General features: G+C 51.4%; 1 protein-coding gene across 1 annotated transcript in view; it reads right to left on the reverse strand.

Moving 5' to 3' along the window:
- The window catches only part of LOC144729825 (uncharacterized), a 119,465-nt gene that overhangs the window by 49,170 nt on the left and 44,909 nt on the right, over positions 1 to 25,386 (reverse strand). Inside the window, exons 8-18 of the mRNA XM_078610340.1 lie at positions 24,503 to 24,642; positions 22,283 to 22,367; positions 20,372 to 20,511; positions 18,766 to 18,969; positions 17,822 to 18,343; positions 16,726 to 16,800; positions 15,943 to 16,330; positions 15,275 to 15,427; positions 14,046 to 14,155; positions 10,574 to 10,734; positions 5,154 to 5,311 (exon numbers count right to left, since the gene is read on the reverse strand). Coding sequence (XP_078466466.1) covers positions 5,154 to 5,311; positions 10,574 to 10,734; positions 14,046 to 14,155; positions 15,275 to 15,427; positions 15,943 to 16,330; positions 16,726 to 16,800; positions 17,822 to 18,343; positions 18,766 to 18,969; positions 20,372 to 20,511; positions 22,283 to 22,367; positions 24,503 to 24,642 — 2,136 coding nt within the window. The remainder of the gene's footprint in view (positions 1 to 5,153; positions 5,312 to 10,573; positions 10,735 to 14,045; positions 14,156 to 15,274; positions 15,428 to 15,942; positions 16,331 to 16,725; positions 16,801 to 17,821; positions 18,344 to 18,765; positions 18,970 to 20,371; positions 20,512 to 22,282; positions 22,368 to 24,502; positions 24,643 to 25,386) is intronic.

A 25,386-nucleotide genomic window follows, 5' to 3' on the forward strand; every position in this document is an offset into this window, starting at 1 on the left:
CGTTTTCTACAACATCTCTTCTGCGCTAAAAACAAAAACAACCCCCCGGCATCGATTACGTCCCCCGACTGCAGATAAACATCCGACGTTCATCGCGACCGCATTTGGATGGCAAACCCTTGATGCGATGGTAGTGACGCCTCCCTCGTCACACGCCTTGCGTCACACCCTTACGTCACACACCTCACGTCACACACCTCACGTCACACACCTCACGTCACACACCTCACGTCACACACCTCACGTCACACACCTCACGTCACACAGCCTCACGTAACACACCTCACGTCACACCCTCACGTCACACACCTCACGTCACACACCTCACGTCACACACCTCACGTCACACACCTTCACGTCACACACCTCACGTCACACACCCTCACGTCACACAGCCTCACGTCACACACCTCACGTCACACACCTCACGTCACACCCTCACGTCACACACCTCACGTCACAGCCTCACGTCACACCCTCACGTCACACACCTCACGTCACAGCCTCACGTCACACACCTCACGTCATACCCTCACGTCACACACCTCACGTCACACCCTCACGTCACACACCTCACGTCACACAGCCTCACGTCACACACCTCACGTCACACACCCTCACGTCACACACCCTCACGTCACACACCTCACGTCACACCCTCACGTCACACACCTCACGTCACACCCTCACGTCACACACCTCACGTCACAGCCTCACGTCACACACCTCACGTCACACCCTCACGTCACACACCTCACGTCACACCCTCACGTCACACACCTCACGTCACACCCTCACGTCACACACCTCACGTCACAGCCTCACGTCACACACCTCACGTCACACACCTCACGTCACACACCTCACGTCACACCCTCACGTCACACACCTCACGTCACACCCTCACGTCACACACCTCACGTCACACAGCCTCACGTCACACACCTCACGTCACACACCTCACGTCACACCCTCACGTCACACACCTCACGTCACAGCCTCACGTCACACCCTCACGTCACACACCTCACGTCACACACCTCACGTCACACACCTCACGTCACACCCTCACGTCACACACCTCACGTCACAGCCTCACGTCACACCCTCACGTCACACACCTCACGTCACACACCTCACGTCACACAGCCTCACGTCACACACCTCACGTCACACCCTCACGTCACACACCGCACGTCACACACCCTCACGTCACACACCCTCACATAACACCCTCACGTCACACAGCCTCACGTCACACACCTCACGTCACACCCTCACGTCACACACCTCACGTCACACAGCCTCACGTCACACACCTCACGTCACACCCTCACGTCACACACCTCACGTCACACAGCCTCACGTCACACACCCTCACGTCACACACCTCACGTCACACACCCTCACGTCACACACCTCACGTCACACCCTCACGTCACACACCTCACGTCACACAGCCTCACGTCACACACCTCACGTCACACCCTCACGTCACACACCTCACGTCACACAGCCTCACGTCACACACCTCACGTCACACACCTCACGTCACACAGCCTCACGTCACACACCTCACGTCACACCCTCACGTCACACACCTCACGTCACACAGCCTCACGTCACACACCTCACGTCACACACCCTCACGTCACACACCCTCACGTCACACACCTCACGTCACACACCCTCACGTCACACACCCTCACGTCACACCCTCACGTCACACACCTCACGTCACACACCTCACGTCACACACCTCACGTCACACCCCCTCACGTCACACACACACGTCACACACCCTCACGTCAAACACACACGTCACACACCTCACGTCACACAGCCTCACGTCACACACCTCACGTCACACCCTCACGTCACACACACACGTCACACACCTCACGTCACACACCTCACGTCACACACCTCACGTCACACACCCTCACGTCACACCCTCACGTCACACACCTCACGTCACACACCCTCACGTCACACACCTCACGTCACACCCTCACGTCACACCCTCACGTCACACACCTCACGTCACACACCCTCACGTCACACACACACGTCACACACCTCACGTCACACACCTCACGTCACACATCCTCACGTCACACACACACGTCACACACCTCACGTCACACACCTCACGTCACACATCCTCACGTCACACACCTCACGTCACACACCTCACGTCACACCCTCACGTCACACACCTCACGTCACACCCTCACGTCACACAGCGTCACGTCACACCCTCACGTCACACACCCTCACGTCACACAGCCTCACGTCACACCCTCACGTCACACAGTCTCACATCACACGGCATCACGTCACACAGCCTGACGTCACACACCCTCACGTCACACAGCCTCACATCACACCCTCACATCACAACGCCCTGGCGTCACACAGCCTCACGTCACACACCCTCACGTCACACCCTCATGTCACACGCCCTGGCGTCACACAGCCTCACATCACACGGCGTCACGTCACACACCTCACGTCACACGCCCTGGCATCACACAGCCTCACGTCACACACCCTCATGTCACACACCTCACGTCACACCCTCACGTCACACGCCCTGGCGTCACACACCCCCGCACGTAACGGCTCCCGACACCCGCTCCGCGGAGGGGCTATGACGGGTCGCCAGCTGGGAGGCCTCGTGCCAGTGCCGACAGGAAAAGGAAGAGGAGGGGCCCAATCCGTGGATCCAATTAATGCACAATTACAGCAGGAGGGTCCAAAATGCCAGGTAATTAGGCCTAATCGCCAGTATCGCATTCCAGATAATTTTGCCCAAAGGCAGGGGCGGCTCTCGCGTGGGGCTGTAACCATGAGCAGCACATTTCCTCCAGAGGACCCCCCCCCACCCCCCACCACCTGATGGTCTACTCTGGGATCGTAAGGAACGCTGTGGAAATCAGGGCCATTCTGCCGCTATTGCCGCTTTTAGCCACAGTAACCATACAAGGGGCACAGCAAATTTATAATGGTTTATGACTTGTAAATAATTGAATACAACATTCTTTGAGCAGGAGACTAGCGCAACCCATCCGAAATAACCGGCACGTTTGGCAGGCACAATGAGGCCCATTCTGTTCACTTGAAAGGAAAACGTGGGGGGGGAGAAAAAATATTGTAATTTTTCACACTTAGATGTTTTTAACCACAAAAATCAATCGTGGTAGAACTTAATACATTCGTGTACATGCACGACACCGCCAAGTTTTCTCACACCAAGCTAAAGGGTTTTTTGGCAGGAAAATCGGTTACGAATCCCGGCCTACACAGCCTAGCCCGTTCGCCCGGCGGGCGGCCAAATGTCGACTTTGCCTTCACACGGTGACATTGCGGATCGTCAGTGCCGCTGAAATGCCTGTCGGGTACATTTCTAACAGCTCACACTCACATGTTTCATTTTGTCCTAACCAGTGTGGAAGTGGGCTCGCCGTGCACTTGTGAAAGCACCTGAATGCCATGCTTATGGAAAACAAAAAAGGGTTACGTGAATTTACTACCCCAAAAATATATATTCCAAGTCAAGAAAATAGCCACGGCTTTTTTTCTTCTTCACATTTGCTTACGCTCAAACATTATTGCGCGCTCGGTGAAAAAAAGTTAACGTTTTACACGGCTGGTTGGCGCTCTGGGCGGAGGTCGAGCGCCGCCAGTGCCAACGAGCGGGCGGCCGCCTCGCCGGCGAGCCACTGCCATGCGGAGCGACGGAATCCGTCACCAAGCGTCAGTTCTGCACTGCGGACCTCGCGAGCCGAGTTCGATTCCCGACCTCGGGCTAACGTCGGTGCAGTGCCGGGTTAAGTTAGTGCGGGGCCTGTAGCATCTGTTATAAAGGGGCTCTAAATATAAAAAAAAAACTCTAATGTTTAACTTGCATAGTAAAGTAATTGTATTGCCGGATAATATGACAAATTACTAACCTTAAACACCCAGTCGTTCATAAAAGTTGAAGGCGGTATAGTACTATAGTAATAGAGCAAGTGCAGAAACACTGAACCGGAATTAATAGCTTGAAAGCATTCAGTGCAGGGCCCGTAGCAACATATGTAGCTAGTTTTGCTACTACGATATTCCACACTGCGTCGGTGGTGAGCGATTATATACGAACTGGTCGTGGTCCCCTCCCACCCCGCACACCGGCCTGTGCTGACAAGCGTGGTGAAGTATGGTCAAACAAGCCCCTTGGACCAACATGCTGCACGGAGCCTTCACACAACAGTGACAAAGGACTGCAAATTATTTTCATTTCAATTTCTTGTGAACAAATCTATTTAGGCAGCGTAAAATTGGTAAAATCTGGAACATCTTACAAGCCCATCGGTGCTCGTATATTTATAAGTGGCTCATACAGCCTTATAAGGTTGAGTGTATTTTTGTATACACTTTATGAGTAAACATGGGAACTGTGTAACAGAGTCCTGACAGTGACGACAATGATGATAACGATGACGTCTTAGAGAAGAAGAACAACATCTGCCAGCGTGGTGATGTTACGGTCTCTGACATCCAGTCAGGAACCACACTTATCCCAACATTAGTCAAAAAACGCTTCCACTCACGAATGTCACTTTCATGAAATTTGTAGACAGAACGTGAAAATGTTTATGCTCGCAGTGAGTCGGTCGGTCGGTCGCGTGCGGTGGAGTCAAGTGTGGGAACTCCCACCTCTTCCAAAACATCGTCCCAGCGTGCTGGAGTAGGCCAAAACACCCGGTTCTACAAGTACATTACCACGTCTCACTCCAGTGCTCACCGCAGCCGAGGCCCTTTCATCAGCAGTGGCGTGAGCAGGCCATTTCGGGGCTGCACCTCTACCGCTTGCATGTGTATGTGTGTATGTTTAACTTATGTCGCACCGCTAATCGGAGGTGCGGGGGAAGGACAACAAGCTAAACACGAAAAGTAGTTTTAAAGGAATGCGTTTACAATCTATATTTAAAAGGGCATAACTCCAGTGGCTTCCTAATCTCGGAAGGAAGAGCTTTCCAGACGGCCGCAGAAGCGCATCTGAAAGCGCGCGATGCCGTGACCGTCTTTGTTCGAAGGCCAGCCAACAGCTGCTGCTGTGAGGATGACCGGAGCTTGACGTCAACGGTGCCTCCTCGTGCACTACCTACCGTGCATGGGCATGGTCATGGAGGCTTCGAGGATGCTCGTCTGGGCGCACTCGAACTGCATCCGCAGCGTCGCCACAACCTCCGACACGAACTCCGCCGCAGCGTCCTGGCAGGAGTCGGCCCCTTGGGCTCGCGACGTCGCCGAGTTCACCACGAGCCTGCGGCGACGCAACGACAATGGTGGGGGGCCCAGCACGCGGCCACTGTAGTATCATCGTCATCAACAACATCATCAACATTATCATCATCATCATCAACATCATCAACATCATCTTCGTCATCAACATCATCAACATTATCATCGTCATCATCAACATCATCAACATTATCATCGTCATCAACATCATCATCAACATTATCATCGTCATCATCAACATCATCAACATTATCATCGTCATCAACATCATCATTATCATCGTCATCATCAACATCATTATCATCAGCATTATCAACATCAACATCATCATCATTATCATCAGACATTGTCACCCCACTGCTTGATGAAGGCCTCCTCAAGACCCCCACCCATCTCTCACAATATCATATCGCTCGTTGTGGCTCAACGATCTGTAGTGACTCAACAGTCTATACGATGCATCTCAGGTGCACGTGTTTAACATTGGTCAGAGTTAGAGGGCTTGGGGAGGACACGTCGCTGTGAGAACAGACACAGCAGCGCCGAGGCCCTGATGTAGCCTCATCCTCACTATCCTCAACTTACCTGCCGCTTTGCTTCCCTTCCTCCGTCCCTCCGTCATCCTCTTGCTCCTATTTCCCATTCTTCTTCTCTCTTCCCTCTCCCATTACTCTTCCCCTTTCCAATGCATTGCATCCTTGACTCGCCTCCCCGTGGTGTTGTGCCACAGCTATAATGGTGCTTGTCTACATTCGAGCGCAAACACAACCTTAAAACGGAAGGCCATACAAGGCTCTGGTACGCTCGCACATGTTTCACCGTGTAATTGTTATTACGTAACTTCCAACACCATAAAAACAAAAGGGATGAAGGAACAGCCATATTCACTCACCCCATATGTTTGGCAAAAAAAATATCACATTTTAAAGTAAAAAATGTGAATGAATTTATTTCCAAAGCACCCCCAGGTATTTGCCCTGGCTTATTTTAAGCCGCTATCCAAGGGGCCGTTTGTTTTAAGCCAATTTCCGTGCTTCTTGCAGCGAATATTAATGAGCGCGCTTGAACACACGGCCGCATTCACCGTGGCCCTGCAGCCAATTTGTTTACTGGACGTGTGCTGGGCCCTGCGAGTGCTGAGCAATGCTCACGCCGACTGCCTCGCCAGGGACCGGTAGCCTGCTGGTGTTTGTGCTCGAGGGTTTCTATTTTATTTTTTTATTTTAAGCCGTTTAATAAATCAGCTCATGGTCCATCTGGTCAATGTAACCGGGCTCCACTCATTGACCAAGATGGCAGTGCGTACTTTCTGCATTGTGTTTTTTTGTTTTTTCTTCTCTAAAATTGATCCCATTTGTAACTGTTTGAAATAAATATGCTTCCTTTAATTATAATGAAACGTTAGTAAAAGTGATGGCCAGCTCAACACTTACTAGCACCAACTCACAAAAATGGCCAAGACCCGGTGTAATCCCTCTAATGACCACTCGTTTTCCCGACTATCGTTTTCTCCGGATTATAAGACGCACTTATTTCCCTGTGCTTTAGAGCAAAAGTTAGGGGGTGCGTTGTATAATCCGGCGTGTGCGTGCGTGTGCGCGTGACCAGAGTTGTGTAACTTTCTGAGCGCTCGGCACGATTTCTTTGGGGTTGCCCCTTTCCTTCCGGAATGCCTTCGAATCGGGAGAATCCGGTGACGTGAACAGTGACGGCGCAGTGGCCGGAACACTTCGCTTGTGAACCTGGGTGACCTCAGTTTTATTCCTGGCCATGGGTAACATCAGTGGCGACCAGTCCTGGGCTCAGGCATCATCCCAACCCGCAGTGACTAGCATGGTGAAGTATGGTCAAACAGGCCCCATGACGTATATGGTCTGAGGAGGCCTTGATCCAGCAGTGAATGGATAAAGGACTGGAAATAATAACAAGAACGGTTGCTATTTTATTAATTTATATGCATAAAAAGACTATTTAAAACCCAAATGACACATCAGTAATCCTTCAAAAAAAGGATTTAAAATTTAATTGAAAAAGTAAAGCTGCAAAACCCTAACACCAGCTTAAAGTCAAAAACCACATTAATCACTCAGTGTATTCACAGTCATTAATGGATCTGGAGTGTTTTTTGTTTTACAAACATCATTAACAGCCTTCGTGAATACTCTCCCCTTGCCCAGCTCTTCCTCTGTTGACGAGCTAAGCTCTGCTACGCATAAACTAACGCAGCCTCCACGACAAAGACAAAGATCCCCCCCCCATAGCCTTAACAGACTGTTGGGGCAAGTGCTGTTAGCGAGCACCTACGAAGGCCGACATGGCACACGAGGGGGTGGGTGGCCAGCACCACGCCCGGGTCGCCTTTGTCTCCCGAGTGGCGACGTTAACACACCGGGCAATCATTTGAGGCTGAATTGACCTAGGGGGGGCCCAGGACCGGTTCAGGTAATCGTCACCGGTGTCGGCCATGAGCGGGAATCCAACACGGGTCTTTGCCGGGTTCGTAGCGCGGCGCGCTGACCGCCGCACGACGGCTCCCGCCGACACGCACGGCCACGCACGCAGCCCGCTGCGCCGGGGACGGCAGGCGAAGTGTCGCCGACACCTCACGGGCCACCCGCAGCTGCGGGAGCCTCGCGTGCCGGCAGCCCCGCCCCCCCCACCTCCCCCTACCCCCACAACGTCCCACGACGCGCGGAACGAAGCTCGACGATTCCCCCGCGCGTCTCCGCTCTGCGGCTCTCTCGCCCCGGACCTCGCTCCGACAGGTGAGGGCAGAGTCAGGGATTATCCGCGGGAGGCTAATGGTTGACCATTAGCCCCATCACAGGGGAGAAGCCGGATTATAACAGGATTATGTGGCTGCTGCCTTTCGATCGGCTGAAGTTAACACCATTGTCCTATTCAGGCGGCCAGCTGAGGACAGATGCAGAGCCTAATCCAGCACATAAAGAGCGAGCAGCTTACGGACAGGGTGGGATTGTGCGTAAGCCTTGCGCCAGATTGAAAGCGCCCCCTGAGACGGAGGCGAATGAAGTGCGGAGTTTTACTCCAAGTGCCCCCCGAGCTTTCAAACTCGCTATGAAGACAGCGCTCAGATGTGTTGTCCGGTTGCGCCGCACGTCGATCGGCACGATGTCCGACGTTTCGCTCCGCACGCAGAGAGCTCCTTCGGGAACCGAAATAAACCCTAGGAGGTCGCCACGGCGCGGACTCTGCAGCTGCTGTGAAGGGCTGCACCCCCTGTGGTGGGGCTTACGTTTGCACGTGTCATGTAAAGAGGTGACAATGCTACCCTTTAAATTATAAAACAATTAATGAGAAGCAAATCAAGGCGAAGGCAAAGCTTTAGAACTGGTAAAACATTTCTACCAGTTCTGCAACGCAACAGAAGAGCAAAGGCATCCAAACAGCCGCAATGCTGAACTTTGTGTACAATTATTAAGACAACGACACTTATTTACCAATGCTGCTATTTAGTTATGCCGCATAATACTTGTGCTATTGAAAATGGCAAGCTGAGATCGATCCCAGGCAATGGCTCACATTGTAGTTGCGAGTAGTACCTGGAGCGGTCCCGACTCTAATTCTTGGTCTCAACGACCGTAGCCGCCTCCTGGACGTGGAGCGTCTCAGCTCTGGCCACGGTGCTAATGAGCCAACTCGTTGTTGGCAATAGTTTGGTAACAATTTGGCCCATCAGGAACGCGTCTTTCACACCACTTCCGCTCGTAACCTTTCCGCCGCCTCTCCAATGTAATGGCAGCGTACGCTCCGTGACTATTTGCGCCAATTTAAACTTAATTTTGGACAAATCTCGCACCTTGTTTCCATTAAACAATTAGTTACGCGCTGTGACAACACTGCCCTTTATGCAGCCCCGAGATATGAATAGGCCCGTTCAAGTTAAGTTTTCACAAAAAAAAACTACAAAGGCAACAAAAACGTTTGTAGTTATTTCCCCAACGTTCTCCGGAGCGTACCGTCGACGTCATGGCATGAGACACAGAGCCCCGGGGAATTCTCGCAGAGCAGAGAACGGTCCACAGAAGGAGATATCACAGAACTGTTTCTGAATTCTCAAGTGGCCTCTTATCCTCTGAAAGGGCAGCGCTTTCCCACCCAGCCTGCTGCAGAGAGAAATGATTGCTGCATAACATGCAAAAAGCCATGAAAAAAAATCTCAGATGGAATGTAATATGGATGAGTGTTATTGTTCAGTAATCGGTAACTGAAGCTTAGCCCATCATTCCACTAGGCTGGAGAGCGCAGTTTAACTCGAGGTGGCTGCCCAGATTCAAACCCAGGCCTCTCAGTGGTGCCAGCTCGAGATTCTGGCCCACATTTATTCGTTATTTAGTTTTCCATCTCAAGGCCACACGTTTATTAAATTTCATGTTCCCAATAAATACTGCACAGCTTTCATTTGAGACCAAGGTTACTTTTTTTAGGCCTTCGAGTTGCTGAGCCTTCTGCGGTACAGAGGAACAAATATAATTAGCGTGCTCTGTGGGAGATCGATAAACGTAGACCCGGGGTGTCCCTTGCAAGAGGAACTTGCACACGCACTGGGCTCTCACCTCATCTGTCTGTCTTCCGTCTAACTCAGTCACGTATCACGCACAGTGACAACACAGGAGGGAAAAGTTAAACAGACAGGACCCAAAATAGCGACATCAGATAGACAACCCAATTGAAGCGTAGCAGACAGACCGCTCTCGTAGACACTCGTGTGTCGATGGACGGAGAGCCAGCAGCACAGAGACAGAGCAGAGAAAGACAGGGAGACAGGTAAACGCATGACCAGACAATAACGAACAGACACAAGATTCTGATTCTAAAGACTTTGAACCAGACGTGTATGCAGAGGCAAAGGCCACGTGATACGGCCGAGCGGGAGCGCATTTACCACGCGTTGCGAAGGTTTGTGGTTGGACCCCAGCGGCCACCCCGGTCAATGTCATTGGTGTACTAACCAAATAATTTGCATCGTCTTCTCTGCAGTGGACGTCAAGAATCCCGTGATGTCATTCGACGGGAGGAAGAGGCCATCGCGCGTGCCGGGGCATCACGGTAAAAAAATGTTGTCGCATTAAAAACTAAAAAACTCGCAAATCGCCAAAAGTCACGTGGCCACATCGCCCCCTGCTGCGGACGAGCGCGATCGTCCACGCGGCACCTTCGCGACGAGCCTCGCGGCGGTCAGAGTCGCGCGGATACCCGGGGCGCACGAAACGCCGGTCGGGCCACGATGGCCGGGCGCGCGCACGCGCGTCACGAGGCTCACTTGTGGTAGACGAGCTTGAGCAGCAGGGCCCCGGCCTCGGCCTCCGGGGCCTTGGGGCTGCGTAGGAGAGTGGCGGCTTGGGACGAGAGGACGTCGCGCCACGGCAGCAACGCCTCCGCCGGGAAGAAGCCCTGGAGCAACTCAGCGGCGAGCTCACGCACCTCCACGCAGCCACACGGCCAGCACAGAGAGACCAGGAGCGAGGGGTGGGGGATGCAATTCATCACAATTAGTCGCCGAGGGTTGTGACGGGCTTCTTTTGTCATTCCCGGTGTTCCGTGCCCCTGGGTACCGTTCCCACTCCGCTCCAATGCGCTCAGCGGTGCCCACTTGATTGAGAACAATACTGGCACGTAAAATAAATAAATATTCGTTGATGCGGCACTGCGATATTTTTGCTCGCACGACTGCTGGCGTCAGTGCCTCCCCGCTAGAGGGAGCTCTAGGGGGATCCTCTAGAGCAGGGGGGTCCCCAACCCTCGGGCCACGGACCGCTACCGGTCCGTGGCCTGTTAGGATCCGGGCCGCACAGCAGCAGCACCAGGTGAGAGCGGTGAGTCCACGCGTGGAACCCGCCCCCATTGTTTTATTATTCACCACTTCCCGCACTGCTCACTCGTCTCAGTCACACAGTGTTGGTAAGCCCACCAGCTAACCCTAGCCGCCAAAATGAGTAAAAAACAAACGTCGCTGGAGAGCTTCTTTGTAAAGGGGGAAAGACCCAATGATGACCCCCCACCCACTCACACCCGGTTCGTGAAAAAATTGTCTTCCACGAAACCGGTCCCTGGTGCCAAAAAGGTTGGGGACCGCTCGCTGCTCTCGAGGGCTTTGGCCTGCTCTTCCAAGCCGGACAGATGTCTCAGAAGAGGCCCTCCTCATTATTAACCGCACGTACGTTACGATGCACCAGAACTTTTCCCGTGCAATGAACGTCTCTCAGCTTCCCTTTATGGTCAGAGTCGGTCGTCCGTTCTCGTCGATAAATGACGACAATGTTGTAACCTCACGACTGGGTCCAGTCAAAGTCAGAACAAACCCCGTCTTGTTAATTAAATTTGGTGCACATGAAAGCCATGTGCCGCTTGGGGTTAACTCATTGCTTGGAACTAAGATGTACAGCTTGCTCGGTCTCCTGTAGAGGATATTATCCCACTGCTTTATATCTCCAATACTGGTGGATTTTTTTTATTTAAGGTGGATTTAAAACTTGTGTTTACATTTGTGTTACTTTCTTCAATCCCACTGCCTCTGTCCATCCAGCAGCATAAACGGGTTCACCACATTTAGTCGTAGTCTTTGGTTGTTTTTTGTTGTTCTACGTGACTTTACCAAGAGACCCAAAGAATATGAATTCCTGCAGTCACGAAAGTTTTTTGTCCACATTTAGTCGATCGCCAGGTCTCGTGTGACGGGATAAACTGTGGGTCCTCCCGCCAGCGAGCAAGAGTAGGCCAAATACCCTCTCTCGAGGGGCTCTCCTCGAGCTCGCTCTAGTGGAGGCCCATCCACCAGCAGTGACATGAGCGGGCTGTTTCAGGGCTGCCCCTCTAGGGGTTTACGAGCTGAGAGCTGTGGCAGCGTTCGTGTGGCGTGCGGGACTGCAGGAACGGAACATTTTCCCATGAATGACAAAAAATAACTAAACCTATTACATTTGTAAGCAGAAACTAAATAAAATATATATATTAAAAACAAAAATACACGTTAGCTTTTAGTCTTCTTCAAGCACTCAGATGCTATACTCTGCAGAGGCTGACATCAATCAAATCAATTACGGATAATATATTTTATATTAATATATTGAACGGCTCTCTAATGTCAAGAACCCTTCAAACCACGCACTCCCTTGTCCCATGTCAACTTTCTTCCGAACTTGAGCTCAAACATGCGTTGGAGATAATTATTTGATTCTAATCTTTCCGACAACTGGAATATTGGTCCACATCTGTTCGAGTGAGCGCCGTCGCTGCTGCTGAATTAACGGGCCCCCCCCCCCCCCACCAAGCTCGCTTAAACTGTGGCTCGAGTGAAGGAACCCAGGGAGCAGAGCTGCGTCGCAACTCCGCGGGCAGACACACCGGGTCCCGCGTGTAACCGTGGTTTCTTGTCGGACGAACACAATTTTTTTATATAGAAGTTGAAAATGACACGCCCGAAGATCAAAGTGGAAGAGCAAAGAAACGCTGACTTGTAGTTGACCGAATCTCTGCACGCCACGTAGTCCCGGGTTAGCGCAATAATACGGTACAGTAACTACGGTGGCATTGGGTTTTGCGTTCCAGACCAGGTTCTGGTTACTTCACTGCAACAGGGTGTTTTGATGGGCTATGAAGTCATATCGCAGCTGTCGATGGGCTAACATTGGTCTTCATGCAAAAAACGGGGCTTTGATAAGAACAGGAATATACCCAGGGAACCTCAAACGTACATGTACCCAGCATGTCGAGGGCACGCTGTGTTCAGCACACCCCGGAATGTGGCACTTACGATGAATCAATGAGACGATACAGACAACTATTGTAGCAAGGCAATCGTCCTCATAAACCATTCTCTATCCACTGCTGGATGAAGGCCTCCCATTTGTCGTCACCATCTCCGACGGTCCCGCGAGACAACAATCCATCTCACTCCAGCAGGGGCACCTCTGTCACCGCTCCATCTCCAGGGTGGTCGTGTTCTCCTCGAACAGGACCTGACATTTGTTGGTCAATTACCTTTTTTTTTTGGTTTATTTTGGTACGTTTTGCTCAAACGAAACCCGTTCATCGCTGTCACATTACGAACCAAGTGGCGGAGCGGTTTGTGGAGTTGTTAGCGCACTCCGGTATCAACCAGGCAACCTTACGTTTAATTCCCAGCCACGGCAAACATCGGCGGCGAGCGATACCTGAACCGGTCATAGGCCGCTTTCCCCCTAAAACCATCCACATTCATCGGCGTGGTTAAATATGGTTCAATCACCTCCACGACCAAAACGGCACGGGGAGGACTCCATTCCGCAGCGGAACGGTAAAGGGCGACACAATCACCATCACAATCACAATCACCATCACAATCACCATCACAATCACAATCACCATCACAATCACCATCACCATCACCATCCCAATCACAATCACCATCACCATCACAATCACCATCACAATCACCATCACCATCACCATCCCAATCACAATCACCATCACCATCACAATCACCATCACAATCACCATCACAATCACCATCACCATCACCATCCCAATCACAATCACCATCACCATCACAATCACCATCACAATCACCATCACAATCACCATCACCATCACAATACCATCACAATCACCATCACCACACTCTTGTTTTTATTTTGACTACAAACACGCGGCGATGGCTGCCGCGTGCGTGAGCGCCTACGGTTGTCAACGTCACGGCAAACGGCGAGAACGGCAGGAGGGCGGCACCGCTGCGAGCTGTGGCGCTGTGCCGCTACCTCGTTGGTGCCGTCCTGCAGGCACACGCAGAGCACCGAGACGCTGCGCTGCGAGCAGAAGTCCCACCGCCCGCGGTGACGCGCCCACGACACGAGCTCCTTAACGTCCTCTGCCAAGGCAAACAAACAAGACGCGAGGATTTGCACGGGGAAGCTTGGGAACTTGATATTTTAAGACGTTAAATGCTTAAAAAATAAAGAGTTACACAAAAAAAGAGCGTCTTTTATAGTCCACGTTTTCACGTAAAGCCCTTCTAAGAACACTTCCCCGGCGGAGACGCGGCGCTGCCGTGCAGGCCGGCAGGGCTTTAACCTCGACACCGACACCAAAACAAACGCACGGACCGTCGCAACGCTGGCGGAGCGGTTGCATGCGGCCATGTACCTGTCGACTCCTTTCCATAGGTACATTCGCAACGACGAAGGGCAATTTTCCTTTTTATTATTACACGCTTTCTATGAACTCACTCTGTCTGTTGTTGTTTTCGTACCCTCAAATCTTGTAACTCAATTTTAACCCACTTCCCAATGTGGTATCCACTGCAAACTTGATATACTTGTGTCATACTGATGACAATACAATATTCTATCAAAATTAATAAAGTATTTTTAAACATTCATTTTTATATGTTATGTTTCGGCTTGGGTCTAATTGTCCACACTCAACTGACATTGGCTGTAAATCACCAGGGTCCCTTACGTTATGGCAAGCCTGGAGTCGTGGAGTTCTGCCATTACGAGTAGGGTACATTTCATTAAAGCGTGTTTAAAAATATATATTTTAAAAAATTACTTATTTCTATTTGCTACATTCGGATTTGTACTAAATTATAAATAAATGTAACTTACATATTATATATATGTATGCACATACTTCAAATGACTTGATATAACCCAATTATTTGGTGATGTGGCGTTTGGCTGTAGTGCACAAGCACAAATAGCAAACAGCTAAACACATTCATCAATAACACTGTGGCTTCAAAAGGAAAGAATATATAATTGGCAACGTTTTGGGCAATGGCCCTTCTTCATGGTGCTGCCAAGAAGCGTCACCTCCTCAACACCGCCCATTGTGCAGCGTTATAGACGAGCGTGGTCAGTTGTCTGACATCGCCCAGGTGGCCCCTCCAGAAGAGGCCACGCGTCACGCGTCTCAACGGGCCTGTACCTCAGCTACTCCCGATGGACGCTCAGCCGATTTACGAAGCAAAAGCAGGCGTCCTGACCTGGGGGTTTGCCTTTCTTCTTCTCGGGCTGCGGTACAACCGAGAAGGTCTCCAGGAGAGTTGACAGGAGCAGCAGACACATCTTCTTGCGCTGGAAGCTTGCGCCAGGGAAGAGGGAATTGAGGCACAGGTCCAGCAGCCAGTCGACGAATTCTGACGACGACAAAACGGTGAACGTTCAAAACGCCTTCAACACAGAGCGGTAGCGTGGATGTTGGGCTCAGGTTGTCTACAGTCACTCTTCGATGGCCAGGAGAAAACACAGCGTCCAGACGTTGTGGTGCAGCCCTGCAAGTGCCTGCTCGAGCCACTGCTGGTGCAAGGGCCTCCACTAGAGGGAGCTCGAGAGAGTCCAGCTCGAGGGCATTTTAGCCGACTCTTCCAGATAACCGCCATTGATATTGGCTGTGAGCTGGAATCTAACTCGAGGCTTCGGGTTCGGAGCTCAACGCGCGAACCACCGCACCCCCCCCGCCCCCGCCCCTGAACCCTTACCCGCGCCTTCGCAGTTTCAAACTCTTACCTTTGCGCCACGTTTTACCATTAACCTTGCTCACTAGTAAGGAGAAAATTACTTTCAATTTACAATCAATGTAAGCACGAGCTCGGAACGCAGTACTGACGAGCGCGATGCAATCACCGATCGTCGTCGAGCAAATGGCACTGACCGACGGTGCGGTCGAGGACGCCCGGCGAGCGAGCGCCAGCGCGCTCGTCGCTTGCGCCGGCGCCGTCGGCGCCCCGAAGCCGCCTCTCCCGCCGCAGCGCCACCAGCGCGGCGTCGCGCAGGTCGCTCAGCGCGCGCCGCACGCCGCCCTGCAGCTGCTGGCGGAAGGCGGACGAGCCGACGGGCAGGTTGAGCGGCACGAACTCGCGCAGGAGCGCCGTCTCGGCGGGGCCCGCCGGGTGCCGGTGCCACGGCCCCACGCCGCACACGAAGGCCAGCGCCGCGGCGCGCACGCCCTCGTCCCGGTGGCGCAGGCCCCGGCGGATCTGGGCCGACACCGCCCAGCGTCCCTCGGGTCCGGGATTCAGCACGGACCTGGCGACGCTCACCTGGAGGGGGCGGCGGCAAGGAGTCTCACTCAGTTGGTCCGTCACGTGCGCAGGTGAGTCCACGCCACAGGTCACCGCTCCTCTCTCTCTACTTCTTCCCTCCCGCTGCTGCTCGGGGAAAGACGACGACGGCAATTACCCCCCCCCCCCCCCCCCCCCCCCCCGAGTGCTCAGAACCTCGCGCGGGTGAAGGAGACAATTTGCTCTCATCCATTGTACCTGCGAGCAGCACTGTATGTCGCTGGCGTTCTGGGCCCCGTGGATTGTGTTAAAATAGAAAGCGTGATAAATTAAACTACCGCTAGCCACACGTGAAATAGCCACAACATATATTTATCAAGCAAAGCCGAGAATGAATTGAGTTCGTTTCGTGATGACAGGTGTCTCCGACTTACCAGATTTATCCAGGGCAGGAGATCATTGGGGCCACTAAAGTGGTCGTTCATCAAAGCAAACGTCTCTGGGAAAACCTGGTCCACATCAACGAGCACATCAAATACAAACGCACATTGTAGGGAAATTAGGGTTTGTTTGGAATGGGTTTTTGTACTGCGCTAAGAAACGTACATTCCCAAAACTTGCTCTTGAATCCATACAAATTAAAATAAAGACAATGGGACACGGTGCTTCGTGTACTGCACTCTAAACCCACGACCAGAGTTTGATCCCCGGCCGTGGCTAATATCAGTGGCGAGTGAGATCTGAACTGGGCCTGGGTGGCTCTCCTTGACTAATTTGCACTGACCAGTGGGGTGAAGTATGTTGAAACAAACCCTGCGACTGACATTGCATGTTGAAGACCATCATCCAGCGGGACTGACAAAGGATCGTAGGTTATTATTATTGTTCAGGTTAATGGTAGTTATTCAAACCAGAGGAGGAGTGTCCACGGGACGCTGGGTCGGGTCTCGAAGAGGAGTTTGATTCTCCCTTTCCAAGCCACCCGAGTCGACAGCTCAGGAGGCTCCAGCCAGACGGTGAAGACTCACCACCGATAGTTCATTCTCAACTGAACTATTTAAACAATTTTTTTTATTTTACCAGGTAAGGCCCACTGAGCTCCATAGCTCTTTTTCAGAAGCGTCCTGATAGCTCAACGAAGTGGCTTATCATCATCACGTGGACATTTATGGAAGCCAAATAATCTAAACGCGTGATGTTGATTCTAAATGTGGAGGGGGAAAAACTGGAGGACCCGGAGAAAAATCCACATGACCACGGGGAGAGAGACACGCAAACTCCAAATATACAGCAAGCATCATGGTCGGGATCGAACCCACGACCTTCTGCATACCAGGCGAGGGAGTTAACATCTCACCACCGTGGCGCCCACTCTCCAGACCACAGCCTGGAATCCAGGATTACATCCAGAATAATGTAGCGAGTTAATTAAACTGCTTTCCTCCCGTGTGCCAGTATAGTAATAATAATAAAAACCTACGATGGTGTGTCGTAATTGACACCGTTAATGTTATATCCGGTAGAGCCAACCTTGAGGGTGCACGGCAGGAGGTAGCTGGACACGTTGTATAGAAGCAAGGAGACGCCCGACGTCAGGGCAGAGTGCAGCATCTTGAGCCACCGTCCAGCCCACATCTCTGCCAGCCTCGACTCTTTGGTGTGGAGCTCCGGCATTAGAATATCCTGGCGCGCCTCTCCACGGCCAGCGTCTCCGCGTGCCGACCCCCTGTCTCCCCTCCCCCCGTCTCCCCTCCCCCCGTCCGATTGCTTGGCGGCGCCCAAGCCCTCCGGCCGTGCGGACTTCGTTGAAACCCCGACGGCGAAGCGGTCCGGGCCAGGCTGGCCGCGGGGTTTCGAGGTGTCCGCTTGCTGCTTGCGTTCTGGGAGGTCGACCGGCCGAGTGGCACAGGGACTGAGCGACAGATCGCTCTCCCACGCATCCCTCTGACTCTTCAGCAGCTCCTTGTAGAGCTCGGCAGCCAAGGGAGCCAGGTAGTTAGTGGAGAGGCAGGACAACATCTGCTGGGGAAGATCTGCATCCGCTTCCAAAATCTGCGGCCAGCAACAAGTCGCGTAGAGGAAACAAAAAATATTCACAATCCCCACCCAGTTAGTTGCCCGTTATGTACGGCGCAATGCCGCCAGGGCTACAACAACGCAGGCCACGTGTATATTTACGGGCGTTAAGATCGCATTCTTGTGTGCATGCATTTCTCACGTAAGTGCGTTAAAACCCATTGGAATGAACCTCGCTAAAAAAATATATTTGGCACGGTGGCAGAACCTGTGATCCAGCGCTTGAGTGGCGAGGGTCGATGGCTCGTAAGAAATTCCTGAAACTCTCGAACCCTTTGGGATTTTGGCCAGGGACATGGCAGTACAAAATAAGGTGGCTTTGTGTCTCGCCCTCTCAAATCACCCACCGTACATTCGACATTGTAGTGGCGCTGCTGGTCACCGTGCGAGCCGCTCACCGTGCGTGCCCCGACGTGCGGCAGCAGGGCCCTGAGGAGGGCAGGCCTCCCCCGCGACTCCCACGGCAGGCCCAGCGCCTGCCTGAGCAGCAGCCCAAAGAGCGGCCGCTCCACGCAGCAGCCAATGTCCTCCTGATTCTCGCGAGCGTACAGCTCCAGCAGCAGCTGCATGCACCCATACACGCTCTCCACCACGCCCTCCACCTGGGGCACCACCCAGGCGCGTGGATGATCCGGTACTCGGCGATTCTCTCCGGTAACTCGCACGCCGGCGGTTCAGTCGCCCCCTTCTATCGCAACTGCTACCACCGCCATGGTTACTGTTCCTGTGAACTTCACTCATCGATTCCTCCGCTCATGTTGAGGACTCGGTCTACCAGAATGTTTACCTCACACTGCCCCACTTTAAAATCAGAGTTTATTTTACGTGAAAAACCTCCCAACGTGAATACACCGATCAACTGCATTACAATACGCCTTTCAACATTCATAAATACACAATAAAGGCAAGGCAATATATATACACACACACATACATAGTGTAAGTTGTATACAAATAAAAGTACTTGTGTCAACATGAAACAAACGGAATCTACTTTAATCCAGCGGCAGTGCGACTTGACAGTGAGCAGTTAGGGAACTTAACTGCAATCCAATTATCGAGGTCAGATGCTGTAATCTGTAATGCATCACGGAACATTCACAATTGCCAGGCCAATGTGCTGCACATAAGATGGGAACTCTTCCATCCCCTCCTCCCTCCTCACGGCTCCCGAGTTTACGCAGAGACAAGAGGGCCTGCGATTGTGTTCGATATCTACAAACCCCCTGAGGGTTTACAAATTCCCGACGATTGTCAACTGCTCCTAATCTCCCTAAGTGTTTACAACAGAGACTTAAGAGTTGGTGGTGCAGCGCGCTGTTCAAGAGATCAAATGTGCAAAGTGATGACTAAACTTTAACAAAATTACGTGAGAGATAAGTGGGTGACATTGCTGTCTCTCCGTTGGTTTGGTGGCCCCAAGCATAAGACCACTTGTGCCCCAAAACACACACAGTCCGTAAATCTCGTGTCCACACCTCTGGTCGACATGGAGTTCGTAAGTCATTTGTTTCACATTGCGCATTAATGCGTTGTTACCGCAGCGTGTGTGCCGACTTAGCACGCGCACACGCATTCAAAATTTCTCCTGCACGCTATCCGTGCTGCAGCCTTTAACCCCGCCGGTTGAGAACCACCGATGTAAAGGAACGGCTGGCTCACCTCACGTCTCGCGTTGGGGGGAGTGGCACAATTTGACCTGATCCATCGACTGACCGCTGACTGCCGCGCACCCACTGGACACTGCTGGGTGGGGATTTGTAAGTGTGCACGTTGAACGTCTTTCGCACCGTACGTAGCCAACCGTGCTAATTGGAGGTGCGGGGGAAGGTCAACACCCCCCTTGTTTCGACCGCCGCGCCGGGAGATCGGACCGGTCGACCTCTGTACGGCGAGTCCGGCGTGCCAAGGGCAGCTTGCTGCGTTCTAAACGCGTCCGAGCGACACGTGGGGGGGAGGGCGGGGGCGGAGCGGAGCGGAGACGGACGACGAGCGAGGGCTCACCGGGCTCTCCCAGTTGCAGCGCAGGAGCAGCAGGACGCTGTCGAGCCGCGGGCCGCCGTCGGGGAAGACGCGACGCCCGGGCACGAGGTCGGCCAGGTCGCGCCGGTTGTTCCGCACGCACCGCATCCACAGCCACAGCACTGCCGGGGCCCGGCACCGCACACACGCACGCAGAACGGAGCGCGTAGCGCGCACGGCAATTGCTGTTCGGCCACTTGTTAAAGCGTTAATGAAGTGCCTGCCGTCAGGTGACACGCGTGTACGTAATGGCAAGAGAGGGGCGCCTTGCAACATGAGCCTATTGTCGTTGGTTCATTGAGCCTGGTTTTGATTTGGAAAGTCCATTTCAATGTTTTGTACGTTGCTCTAAACCCAGATTAATAGAGTCATTAAAATGTTAACAATAAAACAAGCTGTAAAATTCTGAGGCTAAGGCAGAGCTATGCTAATGAATTCTGACCGAAGATTATAACACACAAATGCTTCAGAATGTACATCATTAGACTGTGCCACATCTGCAAAAGACAAGAAATGGAAACCCCCGCATCAATAAAAACCTGACACGGAGCATTAGCATCAAGCGTGAAACACCGCCAAGGAAAAAAAAGCTGCTAAAGATGGAAAAAGAAAAAACATTAAACACGTCGACTTGAATTGGCTGTGCAGAGCGCTCGCCACTTAGCGGCTTGCTGGATACAAATTCGTGGCACGTGAGAGATGACTCCCCATCTCCATGTGCACAGCACCGTCACCATACCCCGCTCCTCAAGCTGGTAGACATGGCTAAAGTTGGTAGACACGGCTAAAGTTGGTAGACAGAGATAAAGTGTCTGCTTCAATGTTCGGTGCCAAGGGGCCTAACCATTGTTGTTCCTATTTAGTGCAATAGTTTTTCAATTGAAGTAAAATTTTAGTGGTTAAAAAAATGTCCTTTCATGTAAACAGATTTAGGATGGCTTGGGGAGGCCTTCATCCAGCAGTGGATTGATCACAGCTGACGACGATACCATCATGTAATAATATTGACATCGAGGCATTTAACAAGGGCAAAAAGGCATGGGGTAAAAAAAAAGAAACAAACTTCCAGGCTCTCGATAGCCATCAGTGACCAGAGGTGCTTCCAGCAAGCACACGGTGAAAGCTGTCAGTGACCAAGCAAGAGCACGGTTATCACTCGCCCCATCGGCGAGCGCCGAAGCAAAGGACATCCACATTCTTTTCAGACATAGCTCGTTGCTATTTTATTTCAAATGTCAAAGTCCCACGGATCAAAGATCGCTTTTTTTTTTTGATGAGCTCAGCACAACGCGGTTTAGAGTCAGGAAATTCCCAGGAACATGAGGATTTTTTTTATTTAGCTCTCTCATTCTTGTTTTTAAAAAAACGCAGTCAAGATCGGAGAGAATTCAGCCGCTATGCGGGGGTCTCCTCTCAGGCTGGACGTTTCTCATCCCTGACTTTTTGAGAACATTTGACATTCATGAGAAATGAGTACATTTTAAACCCACCGAGGCTGCCGGAGCTTTCATTCTCTGGCCGTGGTCTCCGTGCTTTCGTCTTGCATTGCTAAGTATTATTGGGCATGGCGGTTCTTGTTGATTAATGGAAAGCTGCATTTCACTGGAATCAAGATTCCCAAATGTGTCTCTTGTATTTTGACAATTTAGCATTACGAAGATTTGTTTTGTCCGTATATCTTTGCAAGCTTACCCCATTTGTTGACGTGTGGTGTTATCGTGAACAATCCGTGCTCAGTGTTAACCAAAATCATCGATAACAATTAAACATTTCTGCCGTTACGTGGTTTCTAGGAATTGATCACGATTCACCCCGAGCGGGTGTTTCGTGATGAACGCGGTGGAGTGTTTTTGAGGTGTCCTCTGAATGTGCCCTCTGAATGGACTGACGTACCCTGGAACGCGTGGTACTGGGCCTCCTGTCGCTGCCCACAGAGTCTGCACAGAGCTGGGAAGATCGAGTCGAGCAGCAGGCAACCCTGGCGCGCGACACACGACGATCATGTTCAGCGCAGAGGTGACAGCGGCCAAGCGGCTTGAGACAGCACCTACCGGCTCCACTGACATAAAGCAGCAAATGTTGAAGCAGGAAACCTGTGGCCCAGGCCCCTTCAACAAAAGCTACTGGATTGGCAGACGTCGCAGACAAAAGTCCAACAGCACCCTGGGGGAACGTCCGGCGCAATGATGCGCCATCATGGAAAGTCGACCCTTGTCCAGAGTTTGCCCGCTTAAACAAATGCTGCAAGAAAACACGTGGTCCAGAAAGCCAACATGCTGATTGACCTCAAAGAAACGTATTCATGTAGCGAGACAGGCGAATCTATTGATTACTTTATTATCGATAGTACTCTACGGATAGGAGTGGTGGCTGAGCGATAGACCCAGCGAGCCGAGTTCGATCCCCGGTCACAGCTAACATCAACGACAGGTGATAACAACCAGCACTACCGGTGGCGTAGTTAAAGATGGTTAAATAAACAATGCTGTCATGGCGTGAGAGAAGGCCTTCGTCTAATTGTGGACTGAGAATGGCTGGAATTCCTCCATGATGGAGGTGATTTCATATTCAAACAATGTATTTTTACTCCGTGGTTTTATTTACAAACAGGGCGATGGATATTATCCGGCGGCGTTTGTTTAAAGCAAGCAAACTCTGGATTAGTTTTGCCATGCTGGGTCTCATCAGCTGCACCATGCTTGGTAAACAAATGCTTCTGGGTTATTGGCAAGGGCACTCCAGCAACATATGTTTCACAAACTCACTGCTGATAAGAGCCAGAACGTCAAAACCAGTCCAGATTGCTTACTTGAACAAATGCTGCAGGATAATATTGGTCGACAGAGCCGACAGGCCGATGAACTAAATATTGGTTTTCTGTACATGTGGAGACAGAATGAGATTCTGATTAAGTGTTTTCAACACAGCCAAAGTTCATCTTTTCACAGATCAGATATTACACAATATAACTATCCACGTTGGCTATCTCTGGAGTAATGTTACTTTGCTCTTAATATAAAAAGGTCAGCAAGAAATGTGCCCCCATCGATTTGCAACATGCATGTTAGTTTTGGTTTCAATAATTTCCAAAACACACATTGACAGCGTCAAGCATTTATCAGTTGCAGGCTTGACGTGGCTGCATGCTGGCACCAATTGCATTTTGCAACGACACAGGATAAGCCTTAAAATATTCGGGGGGGGAGAAAAAAAAACCCTAATATTTTTATATTTACGAAGAAGTCCCCCTGCATTAGCGTCAATGCACGAGGTTCACCTGCGCATAATGAAGAACGTCGTGTCTCAGGAGGAGACACGACGTCTTTTCACAGATCAGACACGACTAACACGAAACATCTCAACGGGAGTCTCGGCCGGCTGGTGACTGCCATGATCTCCCGTGAGCCACGTTGCCAGCGGGCAGGGTCTCCAGTCACCCAACCCGCACACGCCTCAAGGCATCTAAGATCGATATGCCATAGAGGGTGTCCGTAAAGATATCCTTCCACGATTAATGAAAAATAATAATTGGGCAGCAGCATGCGCTACTTCGATACGCCTGGCAGCATGAAGATCTTATTTCGCATGTTTTATCCCTGCCAGAATATTAATCTCGTGCATTTAGTGTTCGACGAGTGAGGAGCAGCTAATTATACAACCAAGCGAGCATGGTTTAATCGGCAATCCAGATGAATCGAGAGTTAACCGGACATACAAATATTGTTGCCAAGATTTCAACCACGCAGTTCAAACTGCTGCCTAATTACGAACCTTTAATAATGGACGACACTTTTGAGGACACCCTGTGTGTTTCATAATAAGAGCCCTGTTTCACAAGCCACGTATGTATGTTGAACTTCTTTCTCACCGTAGGTAGCCAACCGAGCTAATCCATGAGGGCTGTGTGTCATGAGCCAATGTCACGGCACACAAATCCAATATTTGCGGATGCGGACATCGCAAGTGACCGGCGACAGCCAGCGAACAAGCGCTCCCTCGGGTCCGCCCGCCCGCCCTGCCGCAGGGCCGCAGTGCATCATCGCGCTCGTCGCGGCACGAGAGACGCGCTCGATGGTGACGACAACGCCGGTGAGATTTTCAATAAGTTAGCACCTGAGCATCGACAGAAGACAGCAGAACATCCTTCCTGGTGCAGGTAATGAGACCCCTGCAGACGGCGAGGCACGAAAAATCATCCCACTGCAAGTCTGATGCACGCAGCCGGAACAGCCCAATCTGCAGTACACCTGTTCCTGCTGAACATGGAGGGAAACAATCCGTCAATTTGCTGCCCTTTAGGACATGGATCTGGCATCATGCACCATCTCATTGGAAAAACGTGCAGGTTCTAACTTTCAAAATGAATATGCATTATCAAGTCCCTAGCCGAGACCGGACACCGTGGGGCATTATGTTACACAACAGACACCGGCCAAACTTTCGCAGGGCAATGTGTGGCACATGGACAGTGTGGTACACATTACGGTAATAGTCAATTCCTCACTCGAAAGAAGATGAGCATCGTTGAGAGTCGGTGATGCAAAACACATGCCAAATATTCCTGGTTTTTATCATAAAAAAATGTGACTACGTTTTATTTGCTATACACTTTTGGAAGGGTCTCTGTTTTTCATAAATTAGACTGTTCTGTTCTTCGAATCAAAGAACAGATTTTAAAAAATCTCCATTTTGCGTGGCACAGTCCCATGCGGTGACGTGCCAATCGCGTGGTGAGCGTCGGCTGGTGATGGGCAGCCAGTAGCCACCATGGCACAAGGGGCATCAACTCGAGGGGCATCATCACTCGAGCTTGCAGCAAAAGCAGCAGTCGTGAAGCGTTCCTCGATACAATTTACAAAAGCAGACTCTCTCCGATTGGTCAGTGAGCACTGCAACCCGTAACGAGACCAAAGTGAACACATTCGTCAACAACACGGCCTTGCAATGAAAGGTGACGGGCGACGTTTCAGGCAATGGACCTTCTTCATAGCACTCCA

The sequence above is a fragment of the Lampetra planeri genome, chromosome 33 (assembly GCF_965212315.1).
Source record: "Lampetra planeri chromosome 33, kcLamPlan1.2.h2, whole genome shotgun sequence".
In the NCBI taxonomy this organism is placed as follows: Eukaryota; Metazoa; Chordata; class Hyperoartia; order Petromyzontiformes; family Petromyzontidae; genus Lampetra; species Lampetra planeri.